General features: G+C 37.8%; 1 protein-coding gene across 19 annotated transcripts in view; it reads left to right on the top strand.

The window, feature by feature from the left end:
* CADPS2 (calcium dependent secretion activator 2) overlaps window positions 1-19,952 on the top strand; it is a 535,874-nt gene that overhangs the window by 268,825 nt on the left and 247,097 nt on the right. For all 19 annotated transcript variants that reach the window (XR_014066703.1, XR_014066704.1, XM_081534079.1 and 16 more), the window contains exon 7: window positions 6,631-6,742. Coding sequence is in view for 17 of the 19 variants with exons in the window: in XM_081534079.1 (XP_081390205.1) it covers window positions 6,631-6,742 (112 nt within the window). In the remaining 2 variants the exon portion in view is untranslated. The remainder of the gene's footprint in view (window positions 1-6,630; window positions 6,743-19,952) is intronic.

The following is a 19,952-nucleotide window of genomic DNA, read 5'->3' as shown; positions in this document are numbered from 1 at the left end:
AATATTGTTCTACCTTAAATTGCAACATACACCCCAAGATTTCTTCTTCGTCATGTTGAAGAAACACATAATTTTGTATTGTCTTTTTATCATTATAAAAAGTTTTAATGTGATGTTTTTGAAAGAGCCTCTCAAAACTTAGAGTGATAAAACTTAGTTACTTTAAAGGATGCTTTTCATTTCTGTTAAGATTTGCAGCGTGTCAGCTTCCCTGGTAGCTCCGCTGGTAAAGAATCTGCCTGCAAATGCAGGAGACCCTGGTTCAATTCCTGAGTTGAGAAGATCCCCTGGAGAAGGGATAGGTTACCCACTCCAGTATTCTTGCCTGGAGAATCCCCATGGACAGAGGAGCCTGGCGGGCGACAGTCCATGGGGTCCCAAAGAGTTGGACACAACTGAGCAACTAAGCACAGCATGGCACAGGATTTTAGACTGTAAATGGTCTTTAAAAGAACGATTAAAGATCATGTGCCAAAGTGGGTTAAGATTCAATGTACTCTAACGCTCTCCTGTCCAGATTGGTCTTTTGTTAATCCTCCTTCCTTTTCTCCCCCCTCTACTCTTTTTCTCCATCACTGTTCACTTCTTTACCCCTAATTTCTTTCCCCCTGTCTCTTTCTTTGCATCCCATTCTCAAGCATCTTTATTCCTTTTTGATCCTTGGAGCTTGTGAGGAGTGATACCTACCTTATCACCAAATATGAGTAATTGAAAATAAAATAATCCAAATCCAGTTTCTTGGGCAAATTCCCTGTAGGACAGCAGAAAGAGACCTCAGACCTATTTGAAGTCAAATGCAGAAAACTTGGAAACATTTTCTACTTTACAAGAGAGTGTTTAAGTCAGTGCTACCAAATATCTGATGCTTTGATGCTTAAGTTATGAACAGAAACTTTTATGTAGGCAAAGATTGTTGGGTAAATATTACATTATTTTAATCGTAAAATGCCAAAATTATGAGAATGCTAATTTATCTATAGTTTGACTCTTTTGTAAAGTAATTTCAGCATAAAACAGCTTAAGAATTAAGTATAATTCTTTAAGACTCACCTTTACCTCTGTAATTGGACCCTTATTTAATGTTTCTATTATAAAGTTAGCAATGTGTAGTGTAGAATTGTGTCATTTTTAATTGTTTTAATAACTCAATTTCTGTAATAGAATTAATGTTAATTTGGTGAAGACATCACTTGAAAAAACAGTCACTAGATTGAAAATAAAGCAAAACTATTTGAAAAAGGAGTTTATAACTTTCTTATATGACACCAATAGACAATATAAAGGAAAAAGATTCTTTAGAATCACAAAATAAGAAATACAGTTGACCCTTGAATAGCATGAATTTGAACTGTATGGGTCCACTTACATGTGGATATTTTTCAATAGTAAATCCTACGGTGCTTCGCAGCCAGTGGTTGGTTGGATCCACAGATGGCGAGGAACTAGATACAAAGGCCAACTATAAATTATATGGGGATTAACCCTCATGCTGTTCAAGGATCAGCTGTACTGTGAGATGAGTTCAATAAGCAATGTGTAAGACCTATGTGGAAGATGAAAAATATTTGTCTTTACCAAGAAATATTGGAATAGATTTAATTAATGGAGACTTTCCTTTTTCTTGATTCAAATATAATTTCAATTTCAAAGTTCAAATATAATTTGAAAATGTCTATTTTCTTTTTGTTCTAACAGATATCTTGTGAAGCTGTAATGAAACTGTTGTTTTATTAGCACAGTTCAAGAGAGAGATTTTTAGGACAGAAACTTTAAAACCAAACTCAAGCTTATATAATAATAAATATATTTGATTTCTAAACCAAATGAGATTGGGATAAAAAGAAAAGTGAAACTGCCATTTTAATATTACTACTGAATTTCAGACAACTTGAAGATTTAAACAGTGGAAATGTATGAAAGAAATATAGGTTAAATTTCATATAATCTTTAAGAAGAAAATTTTTAAGTAGGGTGTTAATGTCAAAAACTATGAATCAGATCAACAGAATTGGCTACCTAATATTTTTAAACCATGCATTTTAAAAAGCCATACATGAGTTAAGTAGAAAATAACCAAGTATGAAAATATTTGCCATATGTATGGCAACAGTTAATGTCTATTATACAAAGAGTTTTTAAAAATTGCCAATTGATAGAAAGCCTAGGAGAGAAACAGACAATGGTAATAAAAAGGCAAGCCAGAAATGCAGGTGACCAGTAAAAAGAAAGTGCTTGACCTCAGAAGTAATTTAAAAGTGTACTTTATAGAGCCCTGTTCAGTTCTATATGATTTGGTTTATTATTTACATTTGAGTTTGTATATTTGTCTCCCCTACTAGTCTGAGTTCATTTAATACGAGATCTGTCATCTAGATTTTTTTTTTTTTAATACCCTCTACCTTTCCCAATTCCAGTCACATAGTTGGATAGATGAAAGGATGAAAAGATAGTTGATGGATGAAGTAATTTTGGGGTTACATATATCTTTAATTCATTACTGCTGGTTATAGATTGAGACTGCTTTCAAGTTCTTAGCTTCTGTAACACAGTGCATTATGTATTCACAATGAATACGAATTTTGAGTTAAGGGATCTGAGTACTTTTTGATATAACTGCTTCACTGCTTATGGTTTTCAACATACTTTAAAACAAATACACTATTAACTTTTGAGAATTCTTTCAGATCACAATATAAATCTAGTTTTCTGGCTACTTTAAGAGACCGTGAGAGGTATCTAGCTGTTACGAATGCAGAGCAAGAGTGGAAAGAGACATATACTACAAAGAGAATATAATAATAAAATTATTTATGTCTATCATCTTCTATTAGAATGTATTTTTCAAGAGGTTAGACTTTGGTTACTGACACTAGAATATGTCTGGTACACAAGAGTTACTCAGTTTTTTGAATGAATGAAAGGCTCTGATTCTGTTTCTAAAATGGATTTATTTTAACTGTAGGATAATTACTTTGCAGTATTGTGATAGTTTGTGCCATACGTCAACACCTGATTCAGTTTTGTGTCCCCTCTTTTTTAGTACATCGTGCATGGTTTTACATCACCTTGATAACTGTCGTAGGTAGCAGCAAAAATTTCCATTGTATGTCACATAATTTACATAATCTTTCCCCTAATATTAGATATTTAGGTTGCTTGCTTTTGTTATTTATGCATAATGCTATGGTAGAATACATTCCTGCTTATACTTTTTTTAATTACACATGGTTATTTTTTAGGATAAATTCCTAGAAATAGCCTTACTGGGTGAATAGACTGAACATATTTTTTGGCTCCTGATACAAATTTCCAGCATACTTTATTAGCAAATACATAATAATGTCAGTTATTTCAGTTTGTATATGACCTGCCCAGTTTTCATTGCCGCAAAACTCTGCAGTCCTCATAAAGGTACTTTGTAGATATTTTATTCATTTGAATATTTACATTGGAAGTTTGAGTCCTCATAAATAATACATTCATAGAAGCAGAAAAAGGCAATGCATTTTTAGTCAAAGCAAATTGACAGCAAGGGTAGTGTATTCTTTCATCACATAATACAGAGAAAATAGCAAGAAGATAATAACTGGTATTAATTCCTGAAAGTGTTTAAACATGCCAATTAAGTAGAAAGCAAGGAAGTATCATGGTGAATATTGAAAATAGGCCTGTTATCTTTTTCCTTTCTTCCGTGCTGCCTTTTTTGTTGGAAAGGGATGGAGACTTTGTAGTTTTTAATTAACTCGTTATAGAACTCATGAGCATTTTTAAACTACATAACTTTCTAACTTTTTTTCCAGTGGAGAAATTATCAAGGTGGTGCCAGTTTGCTTATATCCTGGAATGTTGAAATTTATGAGAACTATCGTCGCAGTATTTTTATTTATGCACTCTTTTAAAACTGCACGTTTTTGTTGTTGTTGAATGCCTCTAAAAATTTAGACATCTGGCTGTTACAGTTAGGATCTGCTGATACCTTTGTGCCTTGGCATCTCTCTTCCTGAAAGCATTATTTAAGCTTTCCTCATTTCACAGGAGTTGACCATTAGCATTCGATACTCTGGACTCAGAGTTCCTATACCTTGTTTGTAGGGAGATGTACTCTCATGGATTGCCTCCATGCCTATGATATTCATCTATTTCCTATCTTTATTGGCATTATTGATTTTGAGACTGGATATCCTGGATTCCCTTCCAAGTTATATATTATCAGTAATTTCCCATTAAACTTTAGCTCTTTGTTTTCTAATTACTGTCTCTACTTGCAATATATTGATTTCCTTATTCGACTTCTCTAAGTTGGTTTTACCTTATCACTATTCCTAGCATAGTGTTAGTTCTCTATTTTTACACAAGTCTAGTGATTGAGAAGTAACATGACCATTGCATTTTGAAAAATAATAAACTATTCATACTTAAAGGATATGGTTACTATTGAAGACTTTCAGTTCAGTTCAGGCTCTCAGTCATGTCCAACTCTTTGTGACCCCGTGGACTGCAGCATGCCAGGCTTCCCTGTCCATCACCAACTCTCAGAGCTTGCTCAAACTTCTGTCCATTGAGTCATTGATGCCTCACTGAACACTTTACATCACCAAATAGGACACCGGAAGTTGACAAAAATATAAAAGGAAGTGTCAAAATTTCAGTCTTGGTAGGAGATCTGAATACCTATATGCTACTATTTAAGGGATACCAAAGCTCATCAAGGATAAAATAGATTTAAATAGCACAGTAGCAACCTTGACCTTATATCCATATATATCACACTGTACCCACAATGCAGAATAGTTTTCAAGTACTCATGGAAAAGTTAGACACACAGATAAGTATTTTATAATATGAAGCTGATTTTAATTATTTCAAAAGATTACTGTCATACAAATTTTATTCTCCAATATGATGCACAAACATAGAACTTAAAAAGGTGAACTTCACTTAGAAAGTTAGTTTTCCAAATTTGACCACATGATACTCGATAAAGGAAGGGGTATGTCATGGAAATCGACTCTGGAGTTACCATTCAGATTGCCTGACTGTATTAAGGCTTAAGATAGATCCCTCACTCTAAACTGAAAATCATTCTGTCCTTCCTTATTTTGATTCTGAATCTATTTTCATTTTTATTCCTGTTTTAGCTCTACTTTATCTCAGACCTTCTCAATTCTATGAAATGGCAAAAAGATTCTTTGCTAATCCCTTTCTAGAAATCGAAGACAGAAACTAAGTTGCTTTCCATCCTAAATGGATCTCCTCCTTCCCTCTGAAGTATTATGTTAATTTCAAAAGAACAAAATAACATCTTGATACTAGTTTCTTTAGTCATTAAAACGGCCTCTGCTTTTACTGAACATATATCACTGTGTTAAAAATTAAAATTGCTATCATAGGAGAAGATGTCGTGAGAATTCAATTTTGGTATATGTTTCTCATTTTTTTTATTTCTGTATTTAAGCTTTCTGAATAAGTTTTATAAAGTAAACTTTAGACAGTGCCACTACTTGTTTTTTTTTTTTTTAAGAAATTGGTGTTTTTATTTGGTGATTTATTTTTAATAGAATGACTTGGTATATGGTAATGCTGCTGCTGCTGCTGCTAAGTCGCTTCAGTCATGTCCGACTCTGTGCGACCCCATAGACGGCAGCCTTCCAGGCTCCACTGTCCCTGAGGTTCTCCAGGCAAGAACACTGGAGTGGGTTGCCATTTCCTTCTCCAGTGCATGAAAGAGAAAAGTGAAAGTGAAGTCGCTCAGTCATGTCCGACTCTTAGCAACCCCGTGGACTGCAGCCTACCAGGCTCCTCTGTCCATGGGATTTTCCAGGCAAGAGTACTGGAGTAGGGTGCCATTGCCGTGGTAATGATGATAATGCTGTTAATTAAAAGGTAAACCAAGGAAACATGTTATTTTGTTATGATGATTTGAAAAGTCAGATATAGACAGATTTGCTCTATTCTTTGGAGAGTGTACTAGGAAATCAATGGCAAAACACTCTTATTTTTTATGATGCTTATTTCTTTCCTTTTGACATGAGCTTTAAAAAAATCATATAAAGGACATGACAAGATAATTACCTCCACTTGAAAAAATATAAATAAAATGTCTAGTAAAGACTTTACAAGAAGAGATGGGGTGAAATTTTCAGCATGAACAAATGGTTTCTGAGACACTGCCTCTTATACTCAAACCCCTGGCAGTGTTACCCAGCCATCCGTAAAAATGGTATTGTAATTTGTATTCAAATTAATAAAATAGGTACCAATAGCTATATCTACAATGCTTTGCTTTTTTATGGAAGTATAATTGATTTATAATGTTGTATTCGTTTCAGGTGTACAATAGTGACTCAGTTACATATATATTCTTTAATGCTTACCTTCACCTAGATTCTTACGTTTTATAGTCTAATGTGCTAATTTTTTGACCAGCTGAATAATTATTACAAGCTGGAAAGCTTATTGTTATTTTCTTTCTTGACTGTGTCATCTGTCAGAAACAAAAGGGAAGATAAAAATTTCACCGAGCCACGAAAGATTCTGTATTGCTTGATGTGCCTCCTAAGGAGACACATCTATATGGAAGACAAAAATTAATGCTGCATTTTAAAGAGAATCTTTGTTACTTCACTGCAGGTGGGGAACCCAAGGAGACTTCACCACTACTCATCCACGGCCTGTGGTCAAAGTAAAACTCTTCACAGAAAGCACTGGCGTCCTGGCTCTTGAAGATAAAGAACTGGGAAAGGTGAGTTATGGTCAGCGCCACGTGTCCCAGGCAGCACGATTTTAACTTCTCTTGATTTAGGGTTGAAGTGGACCAGCAAGCAGTGTGTGAACTACATTAGTAATTTATTTGTAATTTCCTGTGAGCCCAGCTTACATCTGTGATTTAGTAAACACAATTGCTGTAATTAGACTGTATTGTGATAGGTCTTAGGTGTGTAAGGGGAACACATAAGGTCATAGTCACTGACGGAGTCATTCCTGTCACACGTACTTCACTGGCCAGCAAGGGAGTGATATGGACCGATTCATCCTTCTCGGTGAAAGGTAACCCTAATTTAAACGTTTCTGTCCATGGACTAAAAGCATCCTCTTTATATTTGAAGTCATCTGTTCCTTATATTGTGATTAGACTGATTACAGAGTATCTCTTAAGTGTATTTCTCTCTCATACCTATTTTTCTCTGTGCAAAGATTTTTGTCACATGCCTTTTAACACAGAATTATTTTTTCCCCGCTGTGGTCACCTCCTCATACCTAGGATGTGAGTGCTGAGTCACTTTAGTCGTGTCTGACTGTTTGTGACCCCATGGAGTGTAGCCTGCCAGACTTCTCTGTCCGTGGGATTTTCCAGGCAAAGACACGGGAGTAGGTTGTCATTTCCCCCTCCAGGGGATCTTCCCGGCCCCCTCTAATTCCTGTGTCTTTCGCCTGTTCTCAGCATCTTCTGACTGTAAAAGCACTAACGTTGACATGTTGTGCTCTCCACACCTCTCTGTGTGAAAGATTTTCTGCAGCCTTGTTTCTGAAGTAGATGTGTTCCGATGAGTCGTCTATAAAATTATCTTCTGTAATGTGGCCCTATTTTACTCAGACCTGAGCACTGCTTTCATAGGTATTTCCCAGAGGATAAAGCCTCGAGAAATCTCTCTCAGGAATTTCTCGTGATGGTGGATTGCTGCTGTGATGCTCCATGTTGAAGGACACTAGGATTAGTGTGTATATTGGATTTTTTCTCCCTAAAGTTAGGATTTCTATTGATTTCAAATCTTCCTCTTTTTCTGTCTACTTTACACCTTTGAAGTTTCTTTTCATTCCTAGAGATTTTGTGAATCTCTACTCGCAGTCCAGAGATTGTGAGTCTGCACTTACATTCTATATTTCCTCTTCCGTTTCCCTGTTCCATCTATTTCTTAATTACCTAAGAGAGCTAGACCGTAGTGTTCATTCATTCTTGTGCTTGTATGTTTCTGCATTTATTCATTCAACAAAGGTGTACAGGTGGCATAATCTAAGAGAATAACCCTGGAGATTCCATATGATCTGATGGATTTCTGAGTCCAAATTTTTCATTTAAATTATTGTTACATTCATTTTACCTTATTTCCTTATTGTGTTTTTCACTGTCTAATAGCAGCAGCCATTTAAGTCTAATGCTATAATGTAACTTGAGGTATATTTATTCTTCAGCGCTCTCTCTCTCTCTCCATATATATATATATATATATATATATATATATATAAAATTGCATATACATATCCCAAAGAAAGGCAATGCCAAAGAATGTTTAAACTACCACACAATTGCACTCATCTCACACGCTAGCAAAGTAATGCTCAAAATTCTCCAAGCCAGCCTTCAACAGTACGTCAGCTGTGAACTTCCAGATGTTAAAGCTGCACTTAGAAAAAGCAAAGGAACCAGAGATCAAATTGCCAACATCTGTTGGATCATCGAAAAGGCAAGCAAGTTCAAGAAAAACATCTACTTCTGCTTTATTGACTATGCCAAAGCCTTTGACTGTGTGGATCACAATAAACTGTGGAAAATTCTGAAAGAGATGGGAATACCAGACCACCTGACTTGCCTCCTGAGAATTCTGTGTGCAGGTCAAGAAGCAACAGTTAGAACTAGACATGTAACAACAGACTGGTTCCCAATTGGGAAAGGATTACTTCAAGGCTATATATTGTCACCCTGCTTATTTAACTCATATGCAGAGTACATCATGCGAAACGCTGGGCTGGAAGAAACACAAGCTGGAATCAAGATTGCCTGGTGAAATATCAGTAACCTCAGATATACAGGTCACACCACCCTTATAGCAGAAAGCGAAGATGAACTAAAGAGCCTCTTGATGAAAGTGAAAGAGGAGAGTGAAAAAGTTGGCTTAAAACTCAACATTATGAAAACTAAGATCTTGGCATCCGGTCCCATCACTTCATGGCAAATAGATGTGGAAACAATGGAAACAGTGAGAGACTTGATTTTTTGGTCTCCAAAATCACTGCAGATGGTAACTGCAGCCATCAAATTAAAACACACTTGCTCCTTGGAAGAAAACCTATGACCAACCTCGATAGCATACTAAAAAGCAGAGACGTTACTTTGCTGACAAAGGTCCATCTGGTCAAAGCTATGTTTTTTCCAATAGTCATGTATGGATGTGAGAGTTGGCCTATAAAGAAAGCTGAGCACTAAGGAATTGATGCTTTTAAACTGTGGTGTTCAGGAAGTCTCTTGAGAGTCCCTTGAACTGCAAGGAGATCCAACCAGTCAATTCTAAAGAAATCAGTCTTGAATTTTCATTGGAAGGACAGATGCTGAAATTCCAATACTCTGGCCACCTGATGTGAAGAACTGACTCATTTGAAAAGACCTTGATGCTGGAAAAGATGGAAGGTGGGAAGAGAAGGGGATGACAGAGGATGAGATGGTTGGATGGCATCACCAACTCGATGGACATGAGTTTGAATAAGCTCTGGGAGTTGGTGATGGACAGGGAGGCCTGGCATGCTGCAGTCCATAGGGTCACAAAGAATCAGACACGATTGAGTGACTGAACTGAACTGATGCAACTTTTAAATAATGTGCATGATTGGTATATTTTCCAGTCGTTTGCATATCTGAGAAAGGCCTTGTGCTCCTGTGTTCCCATCATACACGAAAGACAATTTTTCTATCTGTATAAGAGTTTCTCAACCTCAGCACTATTGATGTTCTGAGGAGGATAATTCTTTGCTGTTAGGAGCGCTCCCATGCATTTTATAATATTCAGTAGCATTCCTGACCTCCAGTCAATATATGCCAGTAGTCTCATCCCCTCTTAATTAAAGACGATAAGAAATGTCTCCAGACATTGCCAAGTGTCCCCTGGGAGTAGACCTGCTTGCAAGCCATATATCTATACTAATGACCTCAGTAGGTTCCGTGATTATAAATGTGTTCATGGGTTAATGACTTCCCATTTTTAAATTATTTGTCTTCCTTGGAGCTTTAGATTTGTATATCCAACTTGCATACTTGGTATTTCTAGTGTATTAATGGATATCACACACTAAATATTTTTGAAATAAGAACTTTTGATTAGCAACCCCATCTAGTCTTCCATAGAGGTTGTTGTCAAGTCAGTGACCTCAGCTTGCCCTTTTTTTCTTTTTTGACTAATATCCAGTCTATTTGCAAGTTCTGTCAGCCTTTTCCTAAATTTATACTGAGTTGGTTCACACTTCAACATTTTCTCTACCCTGATTCAAGACAGTTTCTCAGTAGTAGTAGTCCACTTACTGCTTCCTCATTTGTCATCCTGTCCCCTCTGATTCAGCTTTCACACCTCAGCCACTATTATCTATGTAAAATTCAACACAGAAGCACATCATTCTGTGTTTAAAACCTTACATTGTCTTCTCATCTATTTGGAATTAAAAAATCAGACTCTTCATCATAGTATGGTATGCCCAGGAAGGGTTCTCAAAGTGGGACCCTATACCAGCAGCATCAGCAACACCAGGAAGATGGTTGCAAATTCAGATTCTCAGGCCAAATCTCTCTCTGCTGGGTCAGAAACTTGGTGGGTAGGGTGCCACAGTCTCTTTTAACAAGGTCTCATAATTGGACACAACCAACATTGAAGAACTCCACTCCACCTGAACAGGTCTCTCTAAATTTATCTCCTATCACACCCACCTTGTTTACTGTCATTCTTCCTTCACGCTTGGCTTTCTTTCCTCAAACATAATCAAATTTTAAATTTGGGGTCAGGACTTCCCTGGTGGTCCAGTGGTTACGAATCCACCTGCCAATCTAGATGCTTGTATTTATTTTGACTGTTTTATTGCATCTATTGGGCTTCCCTGATGACTCAGATGGTGAAGAATCTGCTTGTGATGCAGGAGACCTGGGTTTGATCCGTGGGTTGGGAAGATCCTCTGGAGAAGGGAATGGCAATCCACTCTAGTGTTCTTGCCTGGAGAATCCCATGTACAAAGGATTCTGGCAGGCTACAGAACCTGGGGTCGCAAAGAGTCAGACATGACTGAGCAGCTAACAACAACAATTGCGTCTGTAAGATTCTCCACTACAGTGAATAGATATAGTGAAAGTGGACATTCTAGTCTTATTCTTGATCTTAGGGAAGAAACATTCAGTCTTTGAATATTAAATATAGAATTAATTGGGACATCCCTGGTGGTCCAGTGGTTTAAGAGTCTGCCTGCCAATTCAGGGGACATGGGTTTTATCCCTGATCCAGGAGGATTCCACATGCCATGGACAGCTAAGCCCATGCACCACAACTATTGAAGCCTGCTCTAGAGCCCATGTTTTGCAACAAGAGAAGCAGCTGCAATAAGAAGCCTGCATGCAGCAGCAAAGACCCAGTGCAGCCAAAAGTATATTTATTAATTAATTAAAAAAAAACTGATTCTTTAGACATGACCACATGTGACCACATATATATGACCACATGTGCACTCACACACAATTAGAAGAAAACGGTGGTCGTGTCTACATGGTAGAGCTGTTGGTAATGTTTTCTGTATATTTATCTACTTTTACATGTGGGGTTGCAAGAGTTGGACACAGCTTAGCAACTGAACCACTATCACCACACTTAGAAACAGCATAGAGTTTAATTTGAAGAAAAAGGCCTTACATCATCTGAAGTCTGTAGTCTAAAATTATATAATTCTGTATCTGGGGATCTTGGCTGAATGATGTTTTTAAATTAAAATTTAGTGTGGTGTTTGAAAGATGAGTAAACAGCCCTTAAAATAGATTGATACCACAAGGTGATACCATTAAATAACTGTAATATAAGAAACTGACAATAACAAATGCTGACAAGGATGCAGATCAAAAAACTTAAACTTACAGCATATTGTATGATTTATTCTAAAAGAGGCAATACTGTAGAAACAGGAAATAGATGAATTGACCCAGGTATTGACCCAAGGGGGGACGTGGTTGTCTGTAAATGGTATTCAGGGATCTTTTAAGGTGAAGGAGTATTTATGTGTGATACTGTGTATTGGGTATATGGATGTATGCATTTACCTAAACACATAGCACTGTGCATCACAGGAGATCAGTCAAGGTGGAGATGTAAGAGAATATGGAGCTCACATGTGTTTGAACGCATCAAAAATATACCTCCATGTCTAACAGTTCTCACTGAAAACTAACTGGAACCTGGCAGAAGGACTCCTGTACAGCCAAGGCGATAGAAAAGATACAAGTACCAGGTATAAAGAGAAGAAAAGCAATCTGGTTGAGCCTTGTGACCCTGGATGGGAACTTAGGAAAAAGCGAAAATACAGTTAGACCACTGCCTTAGGGAATGAGCAGTGAGAGCCGCAGATTACGTACCCTAGTCCTGGGGTCCTAAACAGGGGAGGTGATCCCCCTTGGCTGGCTGGAGAACTGCTGGGACAAACATGTAGACTCTGGGAACCCTAAACTCAGCTTGTGAGCAGCAGGAGTGCACTGGCTTCTCCCCCAAATCAGAGTGGAGGGAGGTCTGTCCTGGACACTGGACCTGAGGCAGCCACGATCGGGGAGAAGACTCAAGTGTGGGATGCAGAGGCTACCAAGTTCTGGGCGGGGCCTGGGTGAGGTGGTGGTGGCCATTGTTGAGCATTTACTTAAACAGCCTAGATCTCTGGGACAGCCAGTCCACCACCACTCACCACCCCATACGTGCTGAGAGTCCAGGTGGGTTCCCCCTCCCCACAGTGTTGCTCTACCACAGGACAAGGGTGGCGGAGGCTGGGGGCAGTGATCAGCTGTGAGCAACAAAGGGATTTGCACCCAAGGCTGTGTCTGAGCAGAGTGAGGGAAACAATTGTGGGTGCACACTCCGCACAGCCGAGAAAGCTTGGGCCTCGGTCTGAAGCAGACGGGAGCATAGAGCCCCCCTGTGTGTTCCATTTGCTTCAGCACTGCCCACTCTGGGGCATGGGTTTCCAGTACAGAGAAAGGGAAAAAGCCATCTTTAAAGGGAATAGAGCCAGCTCAGGCTCACCCTCAGGGATTCTGCTGCTTGGGATCAGACCCCTCTTCCCGTAGGCTGCCGAGGGTCACTGACAGAGGGGAGGAGTGGCCACACACCTGGCTCTACCCTGCCGTCTCCAGTCCCACCTCCTACCAAGGCCATAGCTGCCAGCACACCCTGAGCAGAGATGTGACTTGTGTTCACATCAAATCCAGCTCTCCTGCCAAAGGCATTGGGCACATCTGCATAGGGACTCTGCCACATAAGAATACTCCTTCAAGACCACAATAGGTAATTTTCACCTAAATTCATAGAGGCAGAGAAAATGAACCAAAAAGAGGTAGAGGGATTGCTGTCATTGAAACAGCAAGAGAAAACCTCTGAGCAAATAATGAAACACCTTGCCAGATAAAGAATTCAAAGCACTGGTAATAAAAGTGTTAACTAAATTAGGGAAAAACATAGGCACAGTCCATGAAAATGTTAATAGGGAACTAGAAAATAGAAAAAAGATACAATCAGAAATGAATGCAAGAGCTGATGTTAAAAAACAATCACACATGAAAGTATGAAGAGCACACTAAGTGATACAGAAAAACACATAAGTCACCTGGAAGATAGAATAATGGATATCACCCAATCAGAACAGCAAAAAATGAAAACAGTTTGAGATCTCTGGGATAACATTAAGCCTGCCAATACTTGCAGTGTAGAGGTCCCAGAAAGGGAAGGAGAAAAGGAGTTCGAAAATGTATTTGAGGAAACTGTAGCTGTAAACTTTCCAAACTTGAGGAAGGAAATACATATCCAGATACGAAAGCAGAGCAGATTTCAAACTTGGTGACCTCAAACAGACCCACACCAAGACATATCATAATTAAAATGACAAAAGATAAAGAATTATAAATCCAGAAAGACAAAAACCGTCAAATACAAGGGAATCACTACAAGGCTATCTTCTCTACAGAAACTTTGCAAGCCAAAAGGGACTGACATGATATGTTCAAAGTGATGAAAGGGAAAAACCTGTAACCTAGGATATCTTCCCAGCAAGATTATCATTTAGAATAGAAAAGATAAAGAGCTTCTCAGGCAAGCAAAAACCGAGAGTTCATTAGTACTAAACCTATTCTAACAAATATTAAAGGGTCTTTAAGATAGGAATCTATCAGTTCAGTCGCTCAGTTGTGTCTGACTCTTTGTGACCCCATGGTCTGCAGCATGCCAGGCTTCCCTGTCCATCACCCAACTCCCAGAGCTTGCTCAAACTCATGTCCAAAAGTCTGTGATGCCATCTAAGCATCTCATCCTCTGTCATCCCCTTCTCCTCCTGCCTTCAGTCTTTCCCAGCATCAGGGTCTTTTCAAATGAGTCAGTTCTTCACAGCACGTGGTCAAAGATTGGAATTTCAGCTTCAGCATCAGTCCTTCCAATGGATATTCAGGACTGGTTTCCTTTAGGATAGACTGATTGGATCTCCTTGGAGTCCAAGGGACTCTCAAGAGTCTTCTCCAACACCACAGTTCAAAAGCCTCAATTCATCAGCACTCAGCTTTCTTTATGGTCCAACTCACATCCACACATGACTACTGGAAAAGCCATAGCTTTGACTAGATGGATCTTTGTTGGCAAAGTTATGTCTCTGCTTTGTAATATGCTGTCTAGGTTGGTCATAACTTTTCTTCCAAGGAGCAAACATCTTTTAATTTCATGGCTGCAGTCAAAATCTGCAGTGATTTTGAAGCCCAAGAAAGTAAAGTCTGTCACTTTTCCTATCCTTTGCCACGAAGTGATGGGACTGGATGCTGTATGATCTTAGTCTTTTGAATGTTGAGTTTTAAGCCAACTTTTTCATTCTCCTCTTGCACTTTCATCAAGAGGCTCTTTAGTTCCTCTTCACTTTCTGCTGTCAATAGGAGAAGGAAAATCCCACTAGGAAAGGCAAATATATAGTAAGGACTGAGGTTCAACCACTTACATGAAGCCAGTATGGAGATTAAAAGACAAAAATTATAAAAGCAAGTATAGCTATAATAAACTGTAAAGGGATAAGTGTGAAAATTAAAATATGACATCAAAGCACTATGTGGAGGAAGGAAGTAAAAAATGTGGCTCTTTTAGAGTGTGTTTAAACTTAAGTGACTACTAGTTTAAAACAAGCAAATATGTGAACCTCATGTTGTTCACAAATTTAAAACCCACAATAGATACACAAAAACTAAGAAGAAAGAAATACAACCATACTACTAAGAAAAATCATCAAACCACAACGGAAGAAACAAGAAATGAACAGGTTAAGGGATAAATATTTTTTTAAATCATGACTTTACAGGTTCTCTGCAGCATCAATATAAATTTAATATTTTCTGTTTTATAATACATATAAATTTGTTCCAGAAATACTGTACCAGTACCACAACCAACAAAAAACTTACAAGTAATGGTCAGTATTTCTTTGCAGTTCCTTTTGTCCTTAGAATGTATCTCAATAAAGATGTATGTCTGATTACTTTATTTAAAATTGTGCCAAGTCGCTTCAATCATGTCTGACTCTTTGTGACCGTATGGACGGTAGCCCACCAGGCTCCTCTACCCGTGGGATTCTCCAGGCAAGAATACTGTAGTGGGTTGCTGTGCCCTCTTCCAGGGAATCTTCTTGACTCAGGGATCAAACCTCCATCTCTTAACTCTTCTGCATTGGCAGGTAGGCTCTTTCCTACTAGCGCCTCCTGGGAGGCCCTTATTTAAAAGTAGCCAGTGCAATAGAAAGGGAAAATGTCTTATTTATATTCTAAATGGTAAAAATCACTGAAAATATCTGTAAGTCCAGTCATTATAGAGATTTTCTTCAACAGATCTATCAGATAATAGTTCTCACCCAAACAACTCACTTAAGGATTTATTAGATCAATTTCGCCATACTAAGTAAGGTTGACTTTTTATTAGGCATGATCTGGGAGGCATTGACTCTCTGGATCTCTGACCCCTTGTCTGTAAACTGAGCTAGGTGAAATACAAATACTGTTGTCATTTCTAGTTCTCCTTCTCTATTATTATATTGCTTTACTGGTTGCTGTGACTACTTACTATTCACATATCCCATTTAATCCTCTTTGAAGAAGAGAGTAACAGTCCATGTTTAGTTAAAGAATGATAATCAGAGGTTAAGACCACTCAGCAATTGTAAGAATCTGGATTTGAACTTGAGCTTTCTGACTCCAAAGTCTGTTTCCTAAAATAATCATTAAATACTATGTTTGATAGGATGAGGAAATGTAACTATTTTACAAATCATGGTGTCAGTATGGGCCAATTTAATTTCATGACTTAAAGCAGGACTGAATATTATTTAAGCTAAAGCCGTTTCATGCATAGTGATTTTCTATCATTTTTATAGAGTGATTTGAAACATATTAGGGTACTCTCTGGCTGCTTTTATTACTTTCATTTATGATGGTGCATCTCAACTTGATGTTCACACACGGAGTGGTTCAGGGAGTGTTTGAAAAGATTCAAGTTCTGGGCTCCCAGTTTTAGTTGGTTTAGAATGAATCCAGAAAGGAGCATTTAAGCACTTCTCAGGAGCTAGTAATGTGCATATATGGTTGACAAACATTGGCACAGAGAGTTATCACTGATACTAATGTGCAGCCAGTGTTGAGAACTAGTAGCTCATTAAAAAACAAACCAAAAAAACCCCACAAACTATTGTACCACATAGTTTTGTGAAATGATACTGAAATTTAAATAGGCATTAGGCAGTTGAATGTTATGTTCTTTGGCAAATGCTTGGCATGTAGATTTTGTTAGCAGATGACAGATGAGAATACCTATTTATGGAAACTAGGTGGCATAAGGAGATTTTTCATCCGAATTGGTGGCCAGTCCCCCACCGGGTGCTGAGGGACTACCTAGAAGCAGAACAGGGTATTTTTCTTATTATGGGTATGTCCAAGCAGGTAAATAGTGGACCAGTGAAGCACCCAAAAATATACAGTTTATCATAATCTATTGTGCCCCCAAACTTGAAAAACAAGGCTTAGATAACATAACCGTATAAAAATCTAAATAATCCCACAAGGCATCTATTTGTGGGCAATGCAGTTTCCATTGAGTCTTTCAGGATGAATTATTGTTTTCTTTGGTACTGTTTAACTTGTCAAATGGTGTTCTTGAGTCCAAGATGGATTTTTGAAGTTTCTACCCAGACAACTTTTTAGTTTTAGAAGTGTTACTATGAACACATTCTTTGCGACAGTTGTTAGAAAAAGAACCTATTACCTGTACAAACTCTGGGAGTTCATGGTCTCGGTACCCCATCATCGTATACACAGGAGAGCACTGGTTCTTCTTCCTCCCTGAGGATAGAGAAGCATATAAATCAGAATCTATTTTCTTTATGGTACAGCGGAGCAAGAACGATGTCCTTTTTTCTTATTTGATTAAATGATATTTCAACATTCCTTAATATGGAGATGATCATAACCTAACAGTTCAAAGTGACAATCATTATGCATGTTTTACAAATGTAAATACTATATGGAACTTTCAGGTACATTTAAAATATTAAGATAAATCAGCCTTGCTCAATTGATTATTCCATTAAAATGAGCTATTATCTTTAAAACATCTTGTTACATATTAATGTAGCAGGTACAAATTAGCTTATATATGTGCTTTTTTCATCAAGTTGTTTCTTATGTGGCTTTCTGTTGCATCAAAGGAGATCCATCTGAAGAATTATCAGAATATGCACAATTTCTGTTTAAGATAGAGGCAATACAGTGTGTTCAAACATCTGTTTTCTTGGGGGATAATTACTGTTTCAGGAGCTCTAATTCATTGGTCAGTCTAATTTTCTTTTTTGCCCCTCTTGTTTTCTTGGAGTATATCCTTTTCAGTTTTTCTGATTTATATAGTTCTCTCCAAGCTGAATTCTAAGCTTTTCATTTATGTTAAAATGTTCGAGAGCTAACATATTTTTAGCCAAATCAGGATATTTAACTACACCCCATATATAGAACTGGTTAAGACCTATAGAGTTTAAATCATGTCTCTACATGCCTGGTTTATAGGCAGTCATACAAAGCAACAGATCAGGAATAGACTACAGATGTTTTATTGACTAACAATCCTAGTTTTCACAAATAATTATAAAGTCTTAAAAATCATTTTAGGCCTTCCCTTCACTCAAAGTTTATATTTGAGGATTAAACTTTCCATCATTATACAAATTTGATTCATCTACATATGCATCAAAACAGCTTTAGAGAAACTGCTCATGAAATTATAATCATAGGCATTTCACTATTTGAAAGCGAAATTTAATATCCAATTTTATTGAAATAGCTGGTACTAGATGACAGCTATTTTAGCCAGCAAATTAATATCATTTGCTGCAAAATGGAATGGAAATTTGTTTGCATTTCACATATATCTAACTCACATCACCACACAAAGTAAACTTTTATTTTTGTTGTTTTAACAAGTGGTACGGGGCTTCCTTGGTGGCTCAGCAGTTAAGAATCTGCCTGCAGTGCAGGAGATGTGAGTTCGATCCCTGGGTTAGCAAGATCCCCTGAAGAAGAAAATGGCAACCCACTCCAGTATTCTTGCTGGGAAATCCCATGAACAACAAGTCCTGTACCTTTTCTGTAGCCATTTGTCACAAGACTTTGATGTCATATCGCAGAAGCCATTCTAGTGACAGGAAAGGGAGCACAGACAGGTGATAGGCCAGAGATCAGGCATATATAGTGCAAAGTCTTTCTAAATATTTTTCTTTGCAGCTTACATCTGGCTCGTTAATCACAATCTGTAAAGTGTTAAAGAAGACTTAATCATCCTTGGCCAGACTTGGAAAGGAGACTGATAATGTGCATCACTTGTTCCTTAGTGAGTCTCCCTGAGACCTCCTCTGAGGACTTGGCCATCGTCTTCGCTGTAAAGTGAGAGGAAAGGATTTTCTTTCCTTCTCTGTGCTAAAAGAGCAAGTTATAAATAGACATTCTCCACAGTGGGTCCATGTGGGTAATTATAGTTGACATTTCAGTCTCCTCAGAAAAATAGAGGCCTACCTCGAACCTACTCAGGTTTCCCCTTAGCTTTCATATCACTTCCCCTAGGTTTTCCTCAGTGAACATTTTATGGGTGAAATGCACTAACTTCTTTTTTTTAACTACTTAGTCTTCCCTTAATCCATTGCTAACTCATCCATCCTTACTATTAAACTAAAATCACCCCTTTAAATTGATAATGGATTTTATTGTCCAATCCAATCTTTAATATTTTTTCTGCTGTGTTTTTTGGCTACTCTGTCCCCTTGAAATAGCACACTACTCTATTGTATGGGTTCTATTTGTTTTTTCTACATCATTCTCATTTCATTTTTTCTCATTCTCCTATCTTTTGATATCTTTAATTAGGGTCCAGACCCTCTTCTGCCTCAAAATTTCTACTCCTGTATCTTCAGCAATCACCTCCATTAGGGCTTCCAGATCTCTTTCTGCATCCCTGACCAGTAACCTGTTTAGTTTCTCATTTAGCTAATGAGTTAGACTTCCCCAGTGGCTCAAACGGTAAAGAATCTGCCTGCAATGCAGAAGATCCAGGTTTGTTGCCTAAGTCAGGAAGATCCTCTGGAGAAAGGAATGGCTACCCACTCTAATATTCTTGCCTGGAGAATTCCATGGACAGAGGAGCCTTGTGAGCCACAGCCCATGGACTCGCAAAGAGTTGGACACGACTGAACAGCTAACAACAGCAACCTTGATCCCAGATAGAATAAGTATTCAACCTATACACTATACCAAATCCTTATTTCTAATAGGTGTAGTGTCATATTGTGGTTTTAATTTATACTTCTGTAAAAACTAGTACTAATCATGTTATCTTTTTTGCATGCTTACGTGTCATTTGTGATGACTTAAGTAATAATGATTTACTTTGTCATTCTTTGAA

This window comes from Giraffa tippelskirchi, chromosome 10, assembly GCF_054371585.1.
Source record: "Giraffa tippelskirchi isolate mGirTip1 chromosome 10, T2T-mGirTip1v1.2.pri, whole genome shotgun sequence".
NCBI classification, from domain to species: Eukaryota; Metazoa; Chordata; class Mammalia; order Artiodactyla; family Giraffidae; genus Giraffa; species Giraffa tippelskirchi.
Note: the sequence above shows the minus strand (reverse complement) of the source record. Positions and strands in the feature narration are given on the sequence as shown.